Below are 20,961 nucleotides of genomic sequence, written 5' to 3'. Positions count from 1 at the left end.
GTGAAGAGTTCAGATCAGGCTGCTTTACCTGGTAGACACTGATGTTGTAAAACTATTTTTTCTGTGCCTTCTTTACTGCAGCATTCCTGCAGTATTAGCTCTGTGCTATTTCTAGTTTAATTATCAGAATAAAAAAAAAAACGTTCTTCACATTATCTGGGACTGAAAGCTTACGTGGATGATAGAAGCAGTTTATAAAGTGGCAGCACTAGGTTTTTGTTAAAAGCATCAGAATTATTTTGTGGTTTATTGGCTTGCATTTTTCTGGTGACTCATTTGTACAAGCTAAGGTAATTGGGTGTTTCCTACCCTTTCGATCATACCTTGATAAAACTCCCTGCTGCTTTGCTTCTCTGTTTTTTCTGTCCTCTGCTTCTCCTCCCAACTCACCTAACGTTATTTTGGAGTGTGAGGGTATGGATGGAATACAGGGACGTAACTGGGTTTGCTGCATTTGAAGAAAATTTTCATGTGTAAATAACATGATAGTTCAGTGGTTTTGATCTGAGACAGCCTTTATAACTGACTTTGCCTGGTTTTGAGTGTGTTGATTCTAACCCTCTGTGGAAGAGTACACAGATTACCCCTAAACAGGGTATATTCACTTTTTTCCATGTAAAGACAATCAAACACAGTAGTGCCATGCTGGCATGCAGTGAAGCAATAAAACCTTTCTCTGGCAATGTTGACGCGGAGAGTTGAGACTACAAAACGTATATTCTTGCTACAGTAAATTGCTAATGCCCTAGTTAGGCCAATTTTTGTTTTTAATAGACTTTCTCTGTGTTTCAGGGTTAAAGAATTCCTTGGAGTGAATACTGACACTCACTCAGATGTGGTTTTCTTTACTACCCAGTAATACTTGAATGCCTATCTGTTCTCAGTGCAGTTTGAGATTAGGATTTATTTTACCTCACAGCTCTTGGGTTTGGGGTCTTTGTGATGGGTGGGGTTTTGGGAGCGGGGAAATAACTAAAACCAGGAGTTTTAGTTATTATCAATCAGAACTTCATGAAAGAAAAAAAACCTAAAACATTTTCAGAGCAGAAAAATGGACAAGGAAGGTTGCTCCCTACCATGCTAAGTCTCCATAACATTTGTCCTAAGTAAAGGTGTCTCATCGCTCTACCATGATAATTTTTTTTTTTTTAATGGGTATAGTTCTTTCTGACTGGCATTACTTCCTTTCAGTCAGTTCTTTCTATTGGTCCAGCCTTTCACTACATGGTTTAGTTTGACTTTTTTGCTTTCTTCCAGGTTTTTTTGGGTGTCTGTCGTCACCCCCGTCTCTATATGGTATACTGATTTTCCTTCCTAGCTATTTAAGCCTGGAAGCACAGAGAAATATTGTCATGCCAATAGAAATTCTTGACTAACCAAAGCTTTTTTCAGTCCCCCAGGTTCTTTCATTCAAGTCCTCTAAGATCTTGATGTTCACACCACCATTCAGCAGCATCACCTGCTGGGATTCCTAAAGCCGATGCTTCTCCACCATCATCCCAGGATTTAGTCAAATAGCTTTATGCAGTAAATAACCACAAGAGCAGATGGTCAAAGGTGATGATCACATAGGCAAGGTGAACAAGGGCACTCAGTGAACTTGGACCTGGCACCAGCCTTCTAACCCTTCACTAAAACTTCTAAAACCTTCACTGAGTAATTGAAAGGAGCACTCACCAGAGCAGACTGAGAACCTGTTTTGTATATCTTACAGCCTTATCTTGCTCTCTCAAGAGGTGGGAAATGTAGATTCGGATTCTATCAGCACGTGGAGAGCTTTGAAGAACATATCCTAAATCAGCAATAAGCAGTTTAACCTCTTGGCTATCAGAAAAAGGCAGGTAGAGAGCAAAAGCCTGTGTTTAATTGCTTAATTTTCTAAAATAAAATAAATAAACAAAAACAACCCCTAAGCTGGCACAGCTCTAGGAAAACAGTGGAGACTTGAAGTGTAATTCCTGTCCATCACACTTTATGCAGATGTATTGAGGCAGCTCTCCACCCCAGTGTCTGCCCTTCCAAACCCCAGCCTTTGCCACCCAGTGCTCCCAGGGTACTCACTTTTTCCACCTGGTGTTTGGATTGTGGCCTCCACTCAGGAGTATATGCCTCAGTGACATGGGCCAACTCTGTCCCCAAACCAGCCCAGCTCTGGAGGGTTTCAAGGCACTCACTGACAGTCCAGTGCAGAACATCATTACATACCCAAGCTCCTATTGTTTTCAGCTAAGACATCCCACAAGAACTGCTTTTTAACTTGGTTTGTTTGGGGTGTTCTGTAATCTATACTTCTGATTCTCTCTTCACTCTTCTGGCTGTTGTTATTCCTCAGGCCATGTGTATTCCCCCTTCCCTCCTCCCCTGTTTGCTTGAGGACAGTCTTTTGAATCTCTCTAAGCCTCTATGTATTATCTCCTGGTATTTTCACTGCCATCAATTTAATAAATAAAAATTTCATTTCTTTTTCTCTGCATCATCAAAAGGCATTACCTAAATTCCAACTCAGCAGTCTGCTGGAATTTGCTGCCTGAGGTATCGCCAGTTTGCTCTGGTTTCAATCTGGATTCCTGTCCTGGAGAGTCTGCCTATATCAGCAGCTCGAATTAATACCTTCCCACTATTTGATATAAATCCTCCATCGTATTGCTATTGTATTCTTTCTGTTTGTATACAGGCATGGTATTGCAATATGCACTTTTATTTCTTTATTTATTACTATCGGAGATTGCAGGTGCCCTTCTCCAGTATGTTAAAATTTTACAATGCCATGCTGTCTCTCCCCGCCTCGATACATTCAAGCTTCATGAGCAGTCAGTTCCCTTTCAGTGCAAATACAGGGGAACAAGGTTTACTGCTTTGATGCATGTAGTTTCCATGTAATCACTTTTACAAGGTGCTTGGCTGAGTAGCTTTGCTTTTCCACAAAAGTACTCTGTGTTTACCCACAGACAGAACTCAAGGTGCATTTTCCTGTTGGTTCAACCCACACTTGCGCTTTATAAAACTATTTGTTTTGCCTGTGTGTAACTCTGCTGAAATGAACCCCTTGGATGCAACAGACAGATCAGCTGTCCTTGCTCTGGCAGTAAACTTAATCATAAGCTCAGGCTTCTTCTTTTTTTTTTTTTTTTTAAGTTTTCTGCTACTTTCCCCATCTGGCACTGTAACATTTGTTGTTATGTTCCAGTTGGAAGCACTGTGGGTGGAATTGCAGACTCAAGAGCTGGCTGAATAGCCCTTAGACCACTGAGAACATTTATGTTTCCACTGTCAGCTCTACATGTTCAGCAACCTCAGTTTGGGATTCTTGGGTGAGGGAATTGTTGGTTTTACAGCACCTCCTTCTTCCCAAAGCTCCCTGGTTCTCTGAATTCAGCATTTCAGTAGTAACTTGATGTTCGTATAACTGCGCACCAGTGAAGAGTTGGTATTTTGAGACTGCCTTGCTACACTCTCCATTTAACTCTTTTCATTCTAGGCAGGCTGTTGTTGCTTCTTTAAGTACCAACCCCTTCTTTCCCACTGTAAATGGATTCCTGGACTCCATTATTCCTATGAGAATCTGTCTAATATTATTGAGTATAAAATTGCAAATGTTTTCATTTATAAATTACCCAGTCTTACAGTATCTTCTTTTAAAGATGCTGGTGGAAGTATGTAATCCAAAGTCATCTAACCTGTTGCACTGCGATATATAATATGATTTGTGTGTGTGCACTGGCTCTGGAGCATCCCTCCATGGCATAGACAGACACTGGCAAGTGTGATACAAGTTTTTTAGGGTTAAACTGTTCGCAGCTGTCATGGCCCATCTGGACTATTTACAACTTCTCAACTCCATTCATGGCCTACTGGGTGGTGTTGGGAGCGTCTCCACCCCTCAATCCTCAGCCTCCTTAGTAAAAGGAATTTTAAAATGTGATTTGCTGGGGTCAGGACTGGCATAGACTCTGCACAGGAACCTAAAGCAAATACTTTTTGGTACTCACCTCTCTCTCAAGTACTGGCTACACAGACTTGGCCCATAAAATCAAGTAATCTGCAGCCAGCCTCATGGGGTTATGGAAAGTGTGATGAGAGTACCAAAATATCAGCATTAGCTGAGGATTGGACATTATGTAGCTAATCAACTTTAAAAAGAAAGTAAGTCCTGTTTTTCAGGAAATCTGATTAAAAAAAACCTTGCAAACCATATAGTTTATCCCAAGAGGATTGTTTCCAATTTGAGAATGTTTTCCAGTATTTCTCTTGGGACATCAGCTGCTCCTTAAAAATAATGTCCTAACTTTAATTTGCTCATTTGTGGAGGAAGGTAGAAGGCCCAACAGCTTGTGTCAGTGAATATAAACTATAATTTTTATGCAGTTTAGAAGGTACTTGTGCTTCTTCTTAGTCATTGTACCATATATTGTTTTTTCCCCCCTCTGGCTTTCCTTCCCATTCAAAGCTTTCCATTCACCTGAAAAAATACTAGCTCAGAAAATCCAGGCAGAGTACCACTCTAAACTCATTACTTCAGAGACTTTTTTTTATCCTCTCTCATCCAAACACGAATATACAGAAGAAAAAAATCGGGGGAAATTATCCATGGCCTGGATGCCACAGGCATCGTGTGAATTGTCCCTCTCCCTTGGGAGGAAGGGTTTCTATGCCCACAGAGGGAGCATGTCCCATGATTCTTGGGAAAAATCAGCAAATCTGTGGGAACTCCCAGCAAAGTTGTTCCTGTTTCGCTTTGCTCTTGGAGCCCTGCTGCTTTCCATAGCCCAACTCTGGCCTGTGCTGCTGTTTCTCTCCAAAGGCACGCAGGTGTTGCTGCCAGCCTCCATCTCAGGTACAGTCTCTATAGAAAATGAAGTTGTTTGCTGTATTAAATGGCTGTTCTCCCCACTGCCTGCCGAGAGAACTTCACCTGAAGCCTGTTGGCACAGAAGGGGGACAGGCTAAGGGTGCAGTATTGAATCCAACCCTGCTTCAGCTCTGGTCTAAGCCCCTGGCTTGGTCTTTCCTTGGCTTTCCACCCCGCTGTGTTGCAGGATGAGAGTGGCTCTTTAGCCTGGAACTACCAATGCACCCTGCAAGTCACCCCTGTCCTAACTGCATTTGCACAGCTCTTTGTAAAGCTGCATTTCCAAACCTCATTTTCTTTACCTCTTGAATCAATTTCCAAGCTCTTCAGGAATTCATTCTGCTTCCTGGAATGGAAACTCCACTGTCTGCTGACACTTTTCCTCTAAATATCAATGATGTTGAGCTTTGGCATGGTTGCGCATAAATTTTCTTCTGATGGGAAAAAACACGTGCTAATGAGCACCCAGTTGTCCTGAACATTTTGAAGACAAAAATACAGCTGGAGGCAGTTCTGGCACTGTGTTTCTTCTCCATTTCTACATTTTAGTTGAGAACATCTTATACAATGTTTTGTCATATGAAACTATTCAGCTGTATCTATGACTAGTTTGTTCTGGTTCCGTTTTTTCCTGTTAATCACGTTATGCTTTCTCAAGGCTTGTAGAGGGTTTTCTGCGATCCTACTGCACAGACCTGCATGGGATTTTTTTCTTTAAACAATTATGCTTCCCCTGCCCACAGCTTTGGGACTGTACTGCACACCCAATCAATTCTAGTGTTATCCCTGTGGCATTTTTCAAATTTATCAACTTCTAGGTGCTTTACTTTTCATATTTTGATTAGATTACAGAAGCCTTGATTTTATTTTTAAAAGGATCGGCACTGTCCTTCTGTTTGCATTCAGAATAAACCATTGTAGTAAAACCATCCCAAGCTGAATATGTTGTTGATGCTTTTTTTCCTGAAGATCCATACAAATTGAAATTTGTGTGCTGAATTCTCTCCTACCTATGTGGAAAATGATTTTTCATTAGCTACTTACCCCTCTAACATTTTTCATCTTGAAAAACAGTCATTCTCAAGTTCTACCTTTTCCTGACATACTGTCTTTTTGCCACAATATTCTTCTTTTAGTTGTAGTATTTTTTCCTTTTAAAGTTTGCTTTTGTAAAATCTCTTTAACAACTAAGTGCATCTTGTCTACAGTATGTCTGTAACTAGTCATTATTTTAAGAGGGTTCCAGTTACGTGTATATATATGTGCCTCATGGTCCAGATTGCTGTAGAAGCCTTGATATTACATACCATGTCGATTACTTCTTAAGTAACATATTGGCATCTGACTGCAAACTTCAGGAAAACAGAACGTGTCAGCTGGTCCCCCCACACTTTAAAAGCAGTTCATCCAGCTTCCGTTGAGACATTATTGTAAAATCCACAATGCACACTTAGTTGTGAATTGTACATCTTTTTAGCATTCCTGGGTAGACCATTAATGAGGGAATAAATAGCACAATTTTATTTAATCCCACACACTTGTTAAAATGAATTATTAAGCAAGAGACACAAAGCTATTCTGTCTCCTTCAGCAGAGGGACATCTGGGTGCAACATCTTTTCTTCCACATAGATGGATGTGGTCCATCCAGAGATATCTATGGATATAATGTGGTTCTAGATCCCTGTTTACTTGAAAGGAATCAAACTGGTAAAAAAAACCAGTGATGTTTACCCATTAAGAGAAATTAATATTTTGGGGTGCAATCTATTTGACTAAAGATAGATATTTACTCTGGAATGAGATAACTATCCAGGGTACATAAAGAGAAATGCTTATTTATTTTCATTGGCATTGCCCTTTATGACCAGGCTAGGCACTTAACAGGCAATTTATCATTGCAGGGCTGTAATATCAGTTCTGTCATCCTTAGTAGTCTCAGTTCTTCAGTGAGACTATTTACATGTTAAAGTATTACTCAGCATGAGTAATGGGGCCAGCACTGAGGTTATGTTGCAAGTAGAGAGGAGAAACATTTCCATTAGCACTAAACTTTATCTCACAAAAATGACTGGAGACTGGCACTTCCCAGAGGCTCCGCTTTCTTTGATTATCATCCCTTCTTCCAGTAGTTGATTCCAAGCAGTTCAGCTTCTGTTATTTAGTGGAAGAGAATCTGTCCTTTTCAGACATTTATTCATGAAGTCACAAGAAAGTCTGTGCTTAGGTATCAGGTTTTCTGTGTAGAGTGCAAGCAAACAGATCATTGGGGAGTTGAGGGAGTTAATGTTGCAGAACATGGGAGAATGTTACTCAAGATAGTACGGTGGTGGAGGGGCTCATGTATGGGGCACAGAAGAATGAGGAGAGGGGTGAATTAGTTAGGATCAGGATACTTCAAAAAATAGGAAGTGGATATACCATCTAATGAGGATAAACTCAGCCACAATCTCTAATGGCCCATCCACTTACTTGAGCTGGACGCCCTGTTCTGACTTTAAATGTTTGTGATGCGTAAACTTATTTAATACTTTCTTGTGAAACAAGAAAAGAAGGAACATGGCTTCAGTTAAGTGATAGATTTGTATTTGGATTAGCATGACAGTTTCACGCTCAGGTGAAAGAAAATTGGATTATCATGTGATACCCCATTCTGTGCTCCATTTGGTACCTCTGCCACTCAGTTCTGCACTACAGTGGCACCACTGGGTCTTTCCTACTAAACAGCTGGCATTTGACTGAGCCTAACTCAACTCCCCAGACTGACAAACAGAAGAAAACCGATCAGGACATGAAAAAGAAACCACAGAAACGTATCTCGTAGGGGTTGTCCCATGGCTGTGAGTTGTCTGGGTCAGGTTTTGCTCTAATACAAGCATGGAGATAGAAACTAGAGAGAGTCAGTAGAAACAAATAATTTAAAACAAACGTACTCGTCGATGTACAAGCATTCACATACATTGATTTCTAGTTTGAAAATATTCTTCTCCAAAATATGGATTTTGTTATAAATATAGGAATATTTCTACATCACTTAATAAATCCTACTGTACAGTTCCTTAAGGACATATGAATAATCATCAAACCTGTGTGTATTGTCTGTGCAAAGGCACAGATCAGCAAAGAATTGGCTTATATCACCTGCATTTATTTTAATAAATTATTTCGTTCTAATACCCTTAATAATAACGTATTATTGTCCTGTTTAGCCTTCCAGTCTAGTAACTCAAATTATATTTTTACAGCATCTTATCTCGTTCTCATTTCTTAACACTCTACCACTGACTCATTGACTACTAAACTTTCTTAGTATATATTAGGTATACCTAAGCCATCATTTTGAAGTTAGCACAATTTTGCATTCTGCATGGAACCTTGGGAAAAGTGATAAGCTTTTCTCAAGTACCAACTAATATTGAAGAAGTCCTGATTCGCCTCCTTTCCATTTTCAAAACCCTGTGTGCAGTGATGTTGAACTCAGTATTAAAAGAGAAATAGACCTCTGTTGGCTTTTTGCTAGCATTTTGCTCTTCACTTGATACTCCTTAATTCATACATAGTGCAGCCACAAAGAACCCTTACACTCCCATCTTGCCTGAAGCGTTAACCTACCCAGATCTAATTTCTGTTTGAACTTTGAGTCTTTTGAGGGAGAAGGAGTCTTAACCCTCTGTAACAGAGTTCACCACTGGAGAAGCTACTCCAGCTGTTTCAGTCTTACTGCTAAAATATGTGCCTATTTCTAAGTTAGAATTTCTCTATTTCCTTCTCACAGCCATTAGATCTTTTTATACCCTTGTCTACTGTCTTGAAGAATCTACTACCAAAATTACGCTCCCTTCAGAGGAACTGTAGACTGTGATCAAGTGATTCCAGTAGCTTTAACTGTCCTGAACACCCAGGTCTTCCACAGAAAGACTTATTTTGACTGTAGAAGAGTGCAATTACTCTTCTAATAATTAATTTCATTGCAGAATCGTAAAGCATGGTTTGCTCATAGTAAGTGCAGTGTTCATGTGTCCTTCTGTAGCCCCAGCCTTTTCTCAGGAGAGAAGGAAGCCCTCTCCTTTGATAGTTTGCATTATTCAGGCTCCCTTATTTATGCTGCAGATGACTTACGTCTGGCAGGCATTTTATATAGCTCCTACCAGCTCACTCAAGGGGAGCTTGCCTTGATCTACATCATAGTTCAGCTGCCTAAAGCCAAAGAGGTACCTACCCAAATTTTGGTGACAGTACTGTACAAGTTGTTAAAAAGTATGAGTGGGAGATGCCTCAAATGTTGCTTCGTAGTAAGCCTAAACAAAAATAGCTGAACTCAGTGAGGGTGCTGCTAATTACCACTTCCATGGAAGAATGCTAGTTCAGTCTCCAAACAGCATCATGGCTCTTGTAATGGATTAAGGACTCACAGTGCTCTTCTTGTAAGCAGGCAAAACTTCCATTGAAAGTGTCATCACCAAGATAGCTCATCAGCACTGTAATGTCCAGGAAAGTTTTGCTTGTGCAAGGAATGCCTGATTAGGTACCAAATGAGTTCTGTTACCTCAGACCAGGAGTTGTGTGAAATGACAATGAGAATTCAACAGAGAGAGGCAAAGCCAATCTGTAATTTATACCAGCACTGTGGCCCCCACTGGACTCTGGCTGCTTGCAGCACTAAGGCAGAGGGCTGCTGTTGAAGGGGCCAGAGTCCTTTCCTGCCAGACAGCTCTGGACCCTGCTGGACCCTGTCAGCCACAGCTCACCAGGGAGGTCAGAGGACAGGAAAACCATGGTGCAGCACCTGCCCCTGGAGTGATGGGTGTAGTTGCCAGGTGGTTGCACAGCATCCAGCCACGCTAGCCCTGTACCTGCTGTGTGCATTTGGCAGCACTCACTGGTCTTGGGAAAACCACCCCACTAACCATTGCTAAGAAATGCTTGCACAATGGTTAATGAGCTGTGGAACAAAGTTAGGTGGAATTTACTCTGCCTTCATGATGTTAAGGAGATGATGCAATAAATACTTTGTACCTTTTTCCATCAGGAATACTTCACAATTGTAGAGGAGTTTTTCTGTAATAGAAATTAAGAATTTTTTTAAATACAAGCTGTAGATGTTGTCTTTTTTTTTTTTTTTAATCTACTCTTACATGTATGGGATTAAAAATTTGTAGAAAATACACTGAACTCTCCTTCTTAGCTCTACCTCTTCTCCTCAATGCTTAGATCCCTATGTGAAGATCCATCTGATGCAGAATGGCAAGAGGCTGAAGAAGAAAAAGACTACAATTAAAAAGAACACTCTGAATCCCTACTACAATGAGTCTTTCAGCTTTGAAGTACCATTTGAGCAAATTCAGGTAATGTCAAACAGTGTTTTGTCTTCCCTCTGCATTCCATTTCTCAGCCCTTATAAATATTTAACAGGAATCTTGTTAATTATCACATGTGCGTGCCTTCATTAGCACCTAGGTGCCAGCCCTGTGCTACATTAGATGAGTGTTACTGCTTCAAGAGGGAAATGATAAAATGTGAAGTACTTATGAAGCTTTGATTCATCAGTGAGAAATGGATAACTGACATTTTCTGTTAACAGAAATGGATTTGGGGGGAAAAAAAATCCACAGGGAGATAGCAAAGGAATGTGCCAGCAAAAAGGTATAGGGATAAAAGAAAAGCCATATGTAGCATTTTTCCCTAAATTATTTGAAATAATAAATTGGCATTATCAGTTAAATTTGTGTTCCTTATGCATTTATTTGCCCTGTTTATGAAAGCACTGCAGCACCCCTCTTAAGTAAAACACCTAATTCATACACAGCTTTTTTTCAGTTACTCACTACACTGTGAAAATTTCTTCAGTCATTCCTACATCCCTTGGAAAAAGACATTTGAGAATCTTGGCAGTCAGTACTGCAGTACCTGTTCTCTTAGCACCTCAGGAGAGCCCCAGTAGTTGTCCAGATGGTACTCCCAGAGTTCAGTACCTAAAATTAAGGGCCTCAGAAATCAGCACAGTGAGATGAAAATCACCTACATTAGCAGTGGGAAATACCAGGACAAAGCATCGTGTAATTTTTTTCAGGGACTCAGTTGCCTGTCTTTGAGCTACTGAGAGGCAAATAATCTCTCATGAGAGAGAATTAACTTTTTTTGATGTTAACTAGTCTTTTATCTCAAGAGAGAAGCTTTTTTTAACCATCTCAGGAGCCATGTGGGAAAAGAACTGCATGCTGGCTTCTCACCTGGCCATGGAGCCCCTGGACTGTGGAGATGTTAAGCAATACAACAGCTTTTCTGGGTGGAGCTGAGTGGGGAAAGTGTCCTTGGAGAGGCCTCCCAATATAAATGACCATAATTTAAAATGCCTGGGAATACATCCTTTTGTGAATTTTAAGAGAGGTCATGGCATAAGTTAGGTGCCATGCTTTTAAACTTGTAGTTGAAAAGTTTTAATGGGTTTAAATTGCTTGGACAAAACTCTTTGCTTGGAGCCCCCTCTTGATTAGGTGAGAGCATGGTACACATGGTTTTCACATTCTGTATCTTGGATTTGGATAGCAGTTGGGCTGGAGAGAAGCCCAGGAGCCAAGGCCTATCTTTCAAGTAAAACTGTGTGCTTGCATTTTATTGACTTGGTACTAACAAAGATAATAAAACTAGACAAGGTGAAGCATGGGAACAGTGACTTGGATGCATGACTAGTCAATTTAGAATTTCTACTGCATGTACAGGTATCTGTGGACTCTAGGAATCAAAAAGTGGGAAATCTAGTGGGGGCTAATTTCCCTTGATTTTAATGAAAGCTGGTGTGTGGTTGTGAAAGATCTCATAACAAGGATCAAAGACCCAGAGGCAAAAAAAGATGAATCAAATCAAGTGGCAGTTTAGGGAATGAATGTCTTGATTTCCAAATAGGGACAGGATTGAAGAGCTGGAATGGCTACCTCCAAATTACCCTATCAAAGCTTTGGCATGGTTAGGGGCATTCTTGGTACTTGATCATTTTGCCTTCTAATCCCAAGTCATTTTTTGGGGTGGATATACTTTATTTAGAAAGTATTGTGGTTTAGGTGTTTAAATTTTTGCCTTTTTTTTTTTTTTGATAAGTTTGTTGAATGACTTTTTAGCTATCTACTTGACTGTATTGCCCCGATTTTAAATCTGCAATTATGGACTTTGGTCATTTGCCAAAGTATTTTGAGTTAGTTATAAAAGACTATGTTTAGAAGTTACTTCATCATGGATACTGAAGTGATTTCATCATTAGAAAAACATATTTTAAATGGTATTTAGACTTCATATGGTAGGAATCACTGTGACTTTTGTGCAATTCCTATAAAAGTCATTAAACAAACTTTCACAGTCAAAAACTAATGGTTATACAAGTTTTTTGATTGTTGGAGAATGAAGAGAGGTCATGGAAGGAAAGCAGGTCAATGGCAGTACATCTGTGTAATTTTAAAGGAGCCAAACATTAACATTTTCAACAATTTTAGAGTGATTGGGTTTTGGCTCTTAAGGGAAAGAAAGTGATGTCTTCAAGGGTAATGGGAGAACACCACTGAGAAGTCAAATCCTGTTGCTACGGGCAGATCAGGCACGTGTTTTGCCACATGCAAAAGAGACTGCCTATGTAGGCAGCGGTGCCTTCAGGCCCTTTCAGTCCAAAGGGCTTAATCACACCGTGGAAACTGCTAATACAAGTGTTTATTAGGAGAGGCAGTGCTTTCTACTAACACCTCTTGGGTTTTGCCATGCAGTTACTCCTTTAATATGCAGTACAAAGGCAAAGAGATACTCACATTTCTCTGTAGGTTTAGTCCAGAGTTCACAAGGGGAGAATCATCTCCAAGTTAATCATCTGAGCTGGCTGTTCTTACATCTTTATAGAGCAAGGAAAAGGGTCTTTTATTTACAGTGCTCATTTTTATCTTACGATTAACATTTTTTTAAAAATCCAGTAATAACTAACCCCCAAGCTTCTAGGTACAGCAGGCAAGCTTTTTTTTGTAGCTCAAAAAAATAGTCTCATGCTTACTTTTTATATCTGTGATTGTACCATGCATCTAAAACATAAGTGTTCATTTGGGGAGGTACCATTAAAAGTGAGTGTATTGCAAACAGCAACACTGAAACATAATTCTGGCACCTAGAAATACTTGCTTTGGGTTATTGCCTTTTATCATGAGTGCTCTGTGGAGGGAAAACCTTGAGTTTGATGCATACTTTTGTCATTAACAATTATATAAATACTTTAGTGCCTGTTGGAATCATCTCCTTCTGTGGCTCACTGAATTGTACAATCCTGTAAGAAAATGGACTTCATAAAATAAACCTCATGACCCTGGTCTTGCTACTTTAAAAGATAATCCTATTACAAGCCCTGAAATTAATTATTCTAGTAAGAGGTCCAGATTGTAGATATATTTAAAGCTTGAAATTTAAAAACGTAATTCTAGAGAACAGAAGATTTTTCTGAAAATGTGTTCCAGGGCATTTCTTCTATTCAGGAAGCTCACACTGGAATCAGGAAAAGAACTGTATGTTCATCTTTAACAATAAAGCTCTATAAGGAGAAGTGTTTACAATTCAGTAAAATCAGCCCAAGACTGTGAAAGTCTTAGGTGCTGTTGGGAAAGAACACCACTCAACTGAAGGAATAGCTGTTTATGCTCTTTGACAAATATTAAAGACCTAAAGGAGAGGAATTGTGTGTATGTGCACACAGCTACAAACATAAATGCCTGGCTCAAACACCTCCCAGTGTGCCCCAGCCTAAATGGATGGAAAATTGTCTATGAGCTGTGACAGATGGGCTCGCACAGACTGTGTGGGACTTGTTTAACCCTGTTTGCCAGAGGTCACCATTCCTACAGAACTGGCACTCCAGCATCAGCTCAGTCATAGGCAGTGCCAGTGTGTCAGAGCCCTGAGACAGTGGGGGTTTATACATCCGTTCCAACCCCCTTAAGCAGCCAGCCTGTTTTCTAGACCTCCCTATAAATACACAGAATATACACAGTATACACACATGCTTGTATGTCTGCACAAGTGCACACACACATGCACAGAGATGAGAACACATGTGTTTGTGTGTATGTATATAATAACCATAAAGGCTATCTTCTGAATGTGTCTGAAAATACCTGACTAGCATGCTGGATGGCTGGGTAAGAGATGTTCAGAAGTAGAAAAGCAACTAACAGAATAGAGTACAGCATTGCAAACGTAACAGCTAAAGTTCAGAAATGTCTCTAACTTATTTACTTAAATAATAAGGGTGTAAAATTACACAAGTTTTGAATTAACTTACCTGTAAGTTGTTAATCTGTTAAAGGAAAAACAACCTCGATTTCCGTATGCAGCTATTCAGTGCAAGGGGGCAAGTTTCAAGCTAACAGGGAGGTTGTAAACGTAATTTTATTTGGAAGGCTCACAAGAAGCAAAGACAAAAGTTTGAATTTGCTTCTCATTAGGGAAATCTACTCCAGCTGTCACACACTTCCCCCTTCATGACTTCTCCATGGCTGGCTGTCCTCACATTCATCCCTGCCAACCTTCCCCTTACTGTCACGTTCACTGCTCTTTCTCTGTCTCATTACAGAAAGTGCAAATTGTTGTGACTGTTTTGGACTATGACAAGATTGGCAAGAACGATGCCATCGGGAAAGTCTTTGTGGGCTACAACAGCACCGGCGCGGAGCTGCGGCACTGGTCAGACATGCTGGCCAACCCCCGGCGGCCCATTGCACAGTGGCACACCCTACAGCCTGAGGAGGAGGTAGATGCCATGCTGGCAGTCAAGAAGTAAATTAAATTAAATTAAAATAAATTAAATTATGAAGAAGAAAAAGAAGAAGATGAAGAAGCCTTTCTGCATTTGCCCACATAGTGCTCTTTAGCCAGTATCTGTAAATACCTCAGTAATATGGGTCCTTTCATTTCCAGCCATGTGTTCCTGACACAGATCAGTTGTACTTTTAAATTCCCATTTTAATTTGCACAAATTTAAATGTAGAGAGCCTTTTAAAGGCGCTTCATTTCACCACTGCCCGCCCCAGAACTACTCTTCTTTTAAGCAATATGATGTGTAGATAGAGCATGACAGAAATTATTTATTGTATCACACAGTTGTATATATACACCAGTATGCTGAGAATTTATTTCTAGTTTGTGTATTTGTATGTTGTAAGCGTTTCCTAATCTGTGTATATCTAGATGTTTTTAATAAGATGTTCTATTTTAAATTATGTAAATTGACTGAGATATAGGAGAGCTGATACTATATTATAGGGTAACTATTGTATCGTCTGCATTCCAGAAAAAAAAATATCCAACTTGTAAGGCACTAGTAGTGTTACACTGACATCTTAAAGGACAACTTAAATCTGAGCTTTCAACTGGACCATACTAATAACACACTTCACGTCCACAGTGAATCTTGGAGGGGCAAATCCAATTGGGTAGACTTCTTTCACAGGCAACTTAGCATGATTTGAGCAGTTCCATGGCTGACCTCATGGAGATGTAGCCAGAAGCCAGGATATAATTTTTTTGTATATATTCCAAAGCAAACGCATAACAGACTGAAATGGCTTTAGACTGAAAGTTGAGGAAGCAGTTCCATAGGAGGCAACACTTTCATCTAACATACAAAGACAGACCACTGCAGAAGTTGTGCAGGGAGGGGGAAGAGGGAGATGCAGCAGTAGTAAAATGCTGCCATGAAAACAAGAGTAGCTCTCCATTATCACCTTTATACAAAATTTGCATACTGTGAATTCCATTCATGATTTCACATTATAATGAGTTTGCACATTAGACTTTGTAACAAAATATTTTATGATACTAACTCAGATTAGAAGGAATGCAGAATATTTTTTAGACACAGCCGTGTGAGTTTATTATACAAAATAGTTTCATGGTAAACAGACGGTATTGTAATCCCATCAGAAGATGACAAAATTTAGCCATAGTTCTAAATGCACTTCAAAGTAAGCCAAAAGAGAACAGCTAGTGACCTTTTATATACTATTTATACTTAAGTTTTAATTTGTCCTTTAAAAAAAAAGTGAAAACAAAGAACAAGTTCTAGAAAACTGAAGCAACCTCTTCTGTATACTAGATGCTCGTTTCAGGAGGAGTTTTTAAATGTTTTAAATGTTACTATGTAGTAAATGGCACTATTATGAAGCTATTAGTCATTCCATAAGAGTCTTGAAAGACTGCTCTGTGTATCACTGTGACTGCCGTGTGTGCTTAGAAATGTAGTTTTCTCAGTGGATAGCAATCAATTTATTCCGTAGTGATATTGTAACAATACTGCCATTCCCTTCTACTGCACTGCCGAAGGAACGCATAGCACAAGCAGTTCCAGTTATTACGGACCAATGTAGAACTGGAGAGCTATGCAGGGGACAAGGATGCTCTAGTGAATGGGTTGACCACGCAGCATTTTGTCAAGCCCTGTGCAATACTCTACATTTCCAACCACCCTCCCCACTGCTGCTTTCCCCTAGAGTCATCTTACAGCTCCCCAGCATGGCACCTCCGCTGTACCATCTCATCAAGTCATTCAGGGCATCACTTCTAGCTCGTGTACCATCCTTGGAGGCCCCTCGCTTATCTTTCCAAGCTGTGAATATATTTATAATGCTTTGAAGAGTTCATTATTTTCAGTAATGCAAACTACCCTAGAAATATGGAAATGCTATTGCTTTTGGAGGGAGGCATGAGAATTAACCATTAATGTTCTTATCAATCTTCTGTATCTAAGAGAAACTACTGAAACAACAAAGATGAATGTATTCGGGGAGCTGTGCACTGAAAACTAAATTCCACAGCCTCCCTCAAGGCTCTGCTTCTGGGAGAGGTGTGACAGTAGTCAGTGGTCAGTGCAGGGATGGCCAAGCACCCCTGTTTTACAGTACTTTGAGGGTAAAAGCAGCAGCAAAGTCCTGGGAGGAGAATACAAGCCTGTGTCTCTCCCCACCTCCAAAAGTGAGAATAGCAAGATCCATTTTCTTTCATTTTTACATGAAACATAGAAAAAACACAAGCGAGACATTTTCTGATAGAAACAGGCACATACATGCAAAGCATCAAGCTGGAATATTTTAAAATCTTATCCTTAAGGACCAAACCCCACCAAAGAGAAGAAGTAGACAGTCAGCTTTCCAGCCTAAGAGCTTCAAGGTCTCCAGCTTTCAGTTACTCATTCAGGATAGCTGCAGGTTCGAAGTGCCAGGACTTGACTCATTGTGTTAAGGTATTCTTAATGCTTTCTCTTCCTACACTGCCAGACTGAACGTCACCCTAGAACTGGTTTGTAAGGTACAATGATTCTCAAAGACTGAACCTGCCATGTGACCAAGATGACATTTCTCATCCTCAAAGAAGCCACATGTACCTTTCTGACAAAGCTGTGTGAAGTATTAGAATCTGATGCTGTAGAAAGATCCTAGTTGCCTTTGTGTATATTTACTGCCTGCTTGAGTGTTTCTCTGTGTGGGTTTTCTCTGTATCTTGTAGAAATGTTTGGGGTGTTTTATCCTGCCATATCACTCGTGGCCCGCGAGCTGACAACTTTAGCCGTATTTTACCTTCATTTTTGATGAGGTGGTTTATATTTTGTTTCACTTTGTGTAGTGACTTCCCACAGTAGAGTTTTCCAATTGTCGTTAAAATAACATACATATTACACAGATATTCAATAAAAATGTTTTATTTCCTGTTGATGTTCTGGCATTTCTCTTTTGATCTAAAATTTTGAAAAGACATTTCACTCCAGGACTTTCACACAATCACATATTTTGAAGTGTCACAAGTGACAGAGCACAGCACGTTTCGAGGGGCTGTGAAAAGCTGCTTTCATCAGTAAGAAGTCGCAGCCAGCAGCGCTCCAGTAGATGAATTCTGCACTTCTATTGCAGATGAAGCACTATTACCTTGTTTACCCAGGAGCCTGATTATTTGCCTCGAAAACCATCATCCTCTATCAAAACATGACCATGACAAAAACTCCCAAGCACTTGCCTACGCATCAGTACTCTTGCACACAATTGTGCTAAAGCTGTGGTTGAAGTTTTCACTTAGAGAGAGATAGGATATTTTAACTTACATCCAAGCACTAAGCTGACCATAAAATTAAACCTGTTGTAGACTAAAGATCATTAAATAAGTGCTTAAAATAAGAGGGAAAAGGGGCAGCAGGGAGAAGGTATTGCAGGTTCTATATGCACCAGCCGTTTTTACAGCTCTCAAGAATACCAAGAAGACATCTTTGTCAATCAAAACCAGTTCTTTCAACAGGGTAATCAGTTAAAGTCAGTCATTACAACTAATGTAAGGAAAAATGCTTCATATAATAGCTGTTATATTAAGTGGGGAAAGCAGCAAAAATTACCAATTTTATTCAGCTCATTTAACCTCTAATCAACTGTCAAGAAAAACATTCTTCCCAACTGTCAGACTGTTACCAAAGCAAAGTATCTGTCTCTCCATCACTTTTCACATCCTGAGTCAATGAAAGTTAATTGCCTGTTGGTTATGCAAAGCAAGAATTAAAACATTTTATTTTTGATTACTCTAATAGCCTTTTTTTATTTATTTATGCTTTAACATTTCTACTCCAGGCTGCCAGTTTAGTTTCACACATTCTGACCTGCCTTTCAGAACATGAACCTACCAATACATGTCCAGCCCCAATTTTTAGTATCAGTTCAAGCACTGTTGTTAATCCAGGCATTAAAGAAAGCATGAAAAAGGGGTCTTCTTGACATACCACCAACATTTTTAAGCAGTCTCCATAACCTTTGCTGTATAAGCATTAAATCTTTATCTTCAATATAGAGAATACTTTTAATACTGCATCAAAAAGTAGTTCCAAAAGCATATGACAAACTGGTACAAAGGACACTGTGTACTACTTTGTGACTGACACCTGCAGCAACACTTGCAGACACAAAAGCCATACAAAGAGATGTATGTCAAGATTATGCTGTGTTCAAGATAAAAAAGGAAGTTCTACAAACTAGGGGATGATCTGGATGTCCTTCATGGAGCTTATAAAGAGGCCAAATAAATTGAGGAAGTGAAGATAGCTCTTCCATGCTTCTGGGGTGAAGGTGGAGGGTACAGCTAGTACAGTCTTTTTGTTCTATGCATGCACTGTGTGATAACATGCTGAGATTTTGAACAGCCATTTAGCCAAAAAAAAATACACCTACCTTGCCAAATTAAGAGTTTCATCTTCTGACAGAACCGATCTCATCAGTTTGACAGCTCACATTTAATTTCAGATCTTTGTATACTGTCTTATTACTTACAACAAAGAGAGCAAGCACACAGTAGGTGGTGATACACTGATGCTATAGCACCAAACGGAGCTGACATAGTTTTCTTCATAAACAAAAGACCAATGCACAAAAGTGGCAAAATAGTCTCTGCTCCCCTAATGAAGATTACGCCAAAGTCCTGCACAGACCTAAGCTTGCTTGCATTTCCCCTGACCCCAGGGACAGTTATCCATTGTGTTCACAAACACGTACCTTAGCCTAGAAGGTTTAATGGCTTTCCTAAGAAGGAGCAGTGCCCACTGGCACCAAGAATTGGTTCCAAAACCACGACATGGATCTGTCATTGAAGAGTTCCAGATTGAGCTCAATCTATATTTGTCTTCTCCCTTGGACCATTCATTACACGGAGGAGGATTCCTGGCTGTTAATCCTGATGGAAAGCCTGACAGGTTGGAACCCAGAATGCAACACTGAAGTCATTTATTTCACACTTAGTCAGAAACATTCTCATCCACTTGTTGTGGTGAAAGACAGACTGAGCCTCAGTAACTTGCATCCTGCTCAGAATGGCTCGAAATGTTCACGAAACTGCCCAGGATGTTTTTTTTCTTCATGGCACCCTTTTTGTTTTTTCCTGTAACAGTCAGACTCGAAGCATCTTTTATACATTTTCTTCTTTCAAATACAAGGTTGCCTCTATTGTTTAACTCAGTTTTAAGAATTCTAAAACCAGTTCTCCAAAATAAATAATAAGTGGCTAAATTGTTAATTGGCTTTAACTCCCTGCTTCGTCAGACTTCTTAGTTTCACTTACTCCTCTCCAGCTATACACTGTGATCTGACACTGATTAATAGATAAAAGCTCTGATGGAAGGCTATCAAGGAAATTAAGTAATCAGAGTGACTCACAGAGTCCTTTTCAAGGATTAAATGAAGATTAAATGGTCAAATTTCAACATAGTGTATGATTAAGGGTGAGGTGCTAAAGAGGTTCAGTGCTGCAGATGAACATTTATTAGTGATCTAGAAAACAGATGAATGAGTTGACAAAATTTGCCTATGACGTAAAATTGTTTCAGCTGGAACAAATGTAAATTATGAGGCCATCTCTAATTTCATATCTTGAGAATCAAGTACCCAACCAGGCACTTCAACTCAAATGTTACTGATCACCCAATATTTTTGAGAAATTTCTGAGCAGTAGTACAAAGAATGTCTCTAAAGATGGTCTCGAATGAGAAGGTAAGAGAGCTAGTCAAGCCACTAAGACAAATGAAGGCAGAACCTCTTTTTTTGTACAAGAATTACTTCCAGAAAAATAGATTTGTCTTCTCAGTAGTCTCTAAGAAGTTAATGAAAGCTTATGATTAACTGGGAGTACACAAAGGATGTTCAAATTACAATCTTCATATACATATTTAGCCTTCATATATGTTATTTGGAATATGTTTGTTTGTAGACATAACTTCACACATGGACAGAACATGCTCTGTGTCCCAGCGCAGCACTTGTACAGATGCCCAGATGCTTCCTGACTTGTGGGACTGCTGCCACTGAGACATCACACCCTCCATGCAAATGTCTCAAAGTGCTTTTCAAAGATCAGACTAAACCTTGGAAAATACCTATTGGAAAACCGGAAAATACTATCCCATTAAGAGCTGTCATATGGTCTGGTGCAGTGTAAAGATTTTTCCGGGGCAGCCGAATCAGGGAAGTCTTTGTAGTTAAAACATGGGGTATAAAAAGATTTGAGGGAGTCCTTGGCAGAAAGAAATTTTGAAAAGTACATCTAAAAAGACCCAGTCTTGAGGGAAACAAAGACATT

General features: G+C 39.7%; 1 protein-coding gene across 6 annotated transcripts in view; it reads left to right on the top strand.

Annotated features, from left to right (window-relative positions):
* Positions 1-17,573, top strand: part of SYT1 (synaptotagmin 1) — a 338,128-nt gene extending 320,555 nt beyond the window's left edge. For all 6 annotated transcript variants that reach the window (XM_032105808.1, XM_032105809.1, XM_032105807.1 and 3 more), the window contains 2 exons: positions 10,060-10,193; positions 14,441-17,573. In XM_032105808.1, coding sequence (XP_031961699.1) covers positions 10,060-10,193; positions 14,441-14,647 — 341 coding nt within the window. In that variant the 3' untranslated portion in view covers positions 14,648-17,573. The remainder of the gene's footprint in view (positions 1-10,059; positions 10,194-14,440) is intronic.
* The last annotated feature ends 3,388 nt before the right edge of the window (positions 17,574-20,961 follow it).

The sequence above is a fragment of the Corvus moneduloides genome, chromosome 4 (assembly GCF_009650955.1).
Source record: "Corvus moneduloides isolate bCorMon1 chromosome 4, bCorMon1.pri, whole genome shotgun sequence".
Classification (NCBI taxonomy): Eukaryota; Metazoa; Chordata; class Aves; order Passeriformes; family Corvidae; genus Corvus; species Corvus moneduloides.
This window is presented reverse-complemented; position numbering and strand designations above follow the sequence as displayed.